General features: G+C 46.0%; 1 protein-coding gene across 1 annotated transcript; it reads left to right on the forward strand.

The window, feature by feature from the left end:
• Nucleotides 1-2,770: 2,770 nt before the first annotated feature.
• On the forward strand, nt 2,771-3,682 carry LOC141816244 (GATA transcription factor 15-like). The gene is made up of 2 exons (XM_074704068.1): nt 2,771-3,181; nt 3,368-3,682. The coding sequence occupies exons 1-2, from the start codon at nt 2,771-2,773 to the stop codon at nt 3,680-3,682; spliced, it is 726 nt and encodes a 241-aa protein (XP_074560169.1).
• Nucleotides 3,683-4,535: the final 853 nt, after the last annotated feature.

The following is a 4,535-nucleotide window of genomic DNA, read 5'->3' on the forward strand; positions in this document are numbered from 1 at the left end:
CTCTACTTAAAGCTATGGAGTAGCAATCACTTAATCCACCTACCGAAGCGCCTTCACTTTGCACATATATTCTTGTCACAAAAGCTTGAGTTGATAAATCTTGTTTCTGTCAAGATCCAGTTTTTCTTAATAGGAAAATAATTCAAAAAAGAAAATAATTTAAGTTCCAGCTTTGAGTTGTAACAATTACAATTTAATTTGTTTTGTTTTGAGTAGGTTGTTATTTTAAGAGGTTAGATCTTCGCCATGTGCCAATTTAAAGGCATGCGGCTTATAGTGATCAACACACTCCATCAGCAATTTACACCAAAAGGTTCTCTGATTTAGTTAAGCAAACGCCTTGTTCTTAGGGCGTGCATTAATGCCGCTTCGATGTGATGCGTTAATTCATGAGCTCTGCTTTGAATTTTTTTTTTTCTGCGTTTGAGCTAACAAACTGTTCTTTCATGTCTTGTTAATTTTATGCATTTGGGATACTTGCAGTGGATGATCGAGTGGTGGAAGTAGCGATGGGAGTACAACTTTTGAAAGCAATGCAATGGCCCGCCAAGGCTATTAAAACAAAAGAGCATGGAGATCGATGCCCGACTTTTTGCTGCAGTATCCGCGCAGTGCCAAATGCCAGTCAATGTCGACTCAATCGCTGCTCTGCTCTAAAAAGCCGGCGAGGGCACAACATAACTACATATATATTCGCACGGCCATGGCCAATTGGCCATGGGCTGCTGTTGCTGGAGCAGAAGTAGCAGCAGCAGCAGCAACAAAGGTTAATTAAGTAGCCAGCGAGGGACCACCTCAGATTGGTCATGTCATCCAATCGCAGTGCAGTTCAGTGACAGTAACCTAATCATAAGACTCCAACTCTCTGCTGTTTGACCACACACTTGTGAATAGGATGGCTGATGCCCTCTCGACTGACACAAGGCTGCTGCTAGCTCCTCCCTCTCTGGTCAACAAAGACATGAGCTTGAGAAACAGACTTTGATCTCTCTTCTCGACATCACACCTCTTCTGGTGTATATTTCTTTATTTATTTTTCTTTTCTTTTCTTTTCTTTTCTTTTGGGTTTAGTTCCCACCGCAGGATTTTGTCGGGCAGAGGCAACGACACGATGTCGCAAAAACACAACTGATCGGTTTTGGAGACTTCCGCTTTCCAAAAGATGCCTTCTCTCTCTCTCTCTCTCTCTCTCTCTCTCTCTCTCTCTCTCTCCCCCCGCATATATTTAGATTTTAGGTAAGATATTATCATTTGTAATCCAAAACTGGGCACGAATCTCAACATCTAGGATAAGCTTATTGCGCGCGCATCCCTGTCCGTTTCGGCGGATCCATCCATCAGCTACGTACATAACTACGTAGATCCATCCATTACGTTCGCCGTTTCACCAATCCAGCCCTCTCACTTTCCAGCATGCCACGTGGAACCTCCCCTACACTTGTTGCTACAGGTATTGTATCTGGTCAATGGTTCAGACTTTAACTGTGGAATAAGTAGCTAAGATAGGACTAGCTAAGTGTGTGCATGCGAATTGAGGAGATGTTTCGAAGAAGGCTGAGGTTCGATATATAGGTTATTGGATCCACGTACGATTCGCTCACCTTTTAGCTGGGCATTGCTATAATGATGACAGAACCCAATTAAACTATGCTACCTGCTGCGTACTGACTTTTCTTTCTTTATCTTTTACTTTCTCATGCATCTTTGCCATGGATTCTGCAATATATTCTACGTACTGGATGCGTTTCCTAATCCTACGTAGAGTAAGGTCGCGTGTCGAGACATATACGTATCGTGCATGTAGATGTGGCATGGCGACGGTGACGTGAGCTGGAAATGGCTCCTGTCCTCGCCTCGGGGACGCTAAACTCACCCTGGTCTGCGCGCGCTGCCCGGTGCCGTGGCGAGGCGAAGTGAATCTTTGTAGCGGGCGCAGCCGCCTCGTGATCGGGACCGGCGCGGCGTTAGATTACAGAGAAATGTTATGTGGAAGACTGTTCCTGGCGTCACGTGCCCCTCTTTTGACCGCATTGTTTCCTGCGCCATCCTCCTATCCAACTACTCTCTCTCTCTTGTCATGATCTTGATACATCCTGTTACTCACTCATAGAACAGTCACACGTCTTTGTTGTTATATATCCTCGATGCGATGATGATACTGCATGCACTGGGTGCTGAGCTTGTGTTAGCTGAGATGTAGCAGGTAGGTGGACAGTAGTCTCTCCTTCGCTAACTCACTGTGATGGTGATGGCACACAAAACCCCCAACTGCAAGCCGAGTGGAGAAACGATTCGACTCGATCCGCGCATCTGATTCTCGACTGACTCGTTCGCAATGGTGGTTGGATAACCGAGTGGAGCCCGCCCAGCCCCACTGTACTCTTCTCCCTCACTACAGCTGACTGACTAGTCTTCTCCAATACCCGATGAGAAGGGAACCGACAAGCCACTTCCCTAGATCCCACACGTTATTATTATCGCACACATACACATTGTTATGGGTTTGTAATCTTTATTTCTTTACGCCGGCTGTCTCTTGTTTGGCCTCTGCGACGCATATAAAAAAACACCTACATTACATCGATCGGCCTCGTCTTCCTCCATCCCAATGCGTGTTAGCACTGTAGCCCCACAAATTTATGAGATCGAGCTCACATTCTGTTCTTCTCTCTCCTTCGTTGAAGTCTTTAATTTTTAATGGATCAGGAGCGGAGTACTATTTATTACAGCTGCTCTCGCATTAGCAAGTAAGCAGTGAGTGCATGCGGCCATGTTGCACCAATGTGGGCACCGGCAGTGCTCGTGCGCATCCGCCGCAGCCACACCCTCCTTCTCTATTTTCTTCCCTATGTCCGGGAGCAAGTCGTCGTCGTCGAGAGGCCCCGACGACGGCGAGGTGTTGCTCGAGAGCAGTAAGTCCGACAATATTAACAGTTCATCGTCGGCGGTGACGGTGGTGGATTGCACTTTGTCACTCGGCACCCCGTCTACTCGCCTCGGCGGCGAGAAGAAGAGCTTCGCGGCCTCGTCGTCGAGCTTCCGTTGGGATGTCATTCCGAAAAAGCATGCTTCGCCGGCGGCCACAGGGGGAGGAGATGACCAGCTTCTTCTAGCGCGCAGGTGCGCCAACTGCAACACCACCTCCACCCCCCTGTGGCGAAACGGCCCACGAGGCCCCAAGGTCTGTAGTCGCCGTTGCTATATTTCATTTCACTCCCTAATGTTTACATATTTCAGATTATCAAAATTGCCCTCTCAGTGGTCGATCAATAATAAAATTATAGGGGGCACATAAATCATATAAACTTTGAGGATAAAGTGAAATATTTCCAACAATTTAATGACAGACTTAAATTATTTAATGCAGTCGCTGTGTAATGCTTGCGGGATCCGGTACAAGAAGGAGGAAAGGCGGGCGGCGGCGGCGGCGACTGTCCCGTCGGCGTCGCTGTGCCTGCCATCATCGTCGGGGCCGACCGACCAGGCGTTGGGATACGGATACTACCGACAGACACCGCAGCAGTACTCGCCATGGGGAGGTAATAATTGCTATCCTCCGACGTCGACGGTTAGCGTGGAGGACGTCGACGGCGACCTGCCTTATCACTCCTGGCGACTCAAGCTTGTGCCGCCGCCGGCGAAGTTCTCGGCTGTCCGGCCCGGTCTTTTCCAGTACAACTAATTATGAACTAGCTAATTATCTCACCATGTACTCATCGTTAACCAGTAATATTCGTGGTTATCGCTTAATTCTCTCTCTTTGAGTGATTATATTTTAGATGCGCCTTTAAAAATTAAAATGATAGAAATATTATATATTTTTAAATTGAATGTTTTTTTGAGAGTTTACAGTATGCCACGTGGCGCATGAAAAAAAAATCGGCAAGTAGCAAAAGGAGGTTAATTAATGTGCTTGTTAATTCTGTTATTATAATTAGTCCTTTAAATTTGTTTATTTGCATTTTCACCTTTCAGTAGCCATGTTGAATTTAGTCATCTTTAATGTATTGTAATTTGATCCTTAGAGTATTTGTTTTATACTATTAACCTTTTCTTAAATACCTTATTGACAGATTAGCCCTTTATATTTTATAATTGAGTTTTTAATTGTTGCTAAATTACAAAATTAGCCTTTGATTTTTTTTAAAAAATTACCTCTAAATTATCTGTCGTACCCTAATCATAATTGAATATGACCTTTTTAATTTGGCAACTCAAAGGCACATGCATTGTTGGCACAAATACCGTCCCTGGGGTAATGGTGCCGCGGTAGGACATCCAGGTTGTGCACTTACGGTTCGATCCCCAGCTACGACGTATTTATAGGAATTTTCCTCCAAATGGGGAGCGCAATCAAAGGATGTTGGGCGTTTGGGTTGGCCATTGCATGCACTTCCCGATTTACCCTGGTGGCCGATTGGAAACTTCCGTGGGGCCAGGCCGGCCACCCCAAGGATAGTCACTTCTCGATTTACCCTGGTGGTCGATGGGAAACTTCCGTAGGACCAGGTCGGCCACCCCAGGGATAGTCAACA

The sequence above is a fragment of the Curcuma longa genome, chromosome 2 (assembly GCF_044706935.1).
Source record: "Curcuma longa cultivar G26 ecotype Majalengka, Jawa Barat chromosome 2, ITB_CL_G26_1.1, whole genome shotgun sequence".
Taxonomy (NCBI): domain Eukaryota; kingdom Viridiplantae; phylum Streptophyta; class Magnoliopsida; order Zingiberales; family Zingiberaceae; genus Curcuma; species Curcuma longa.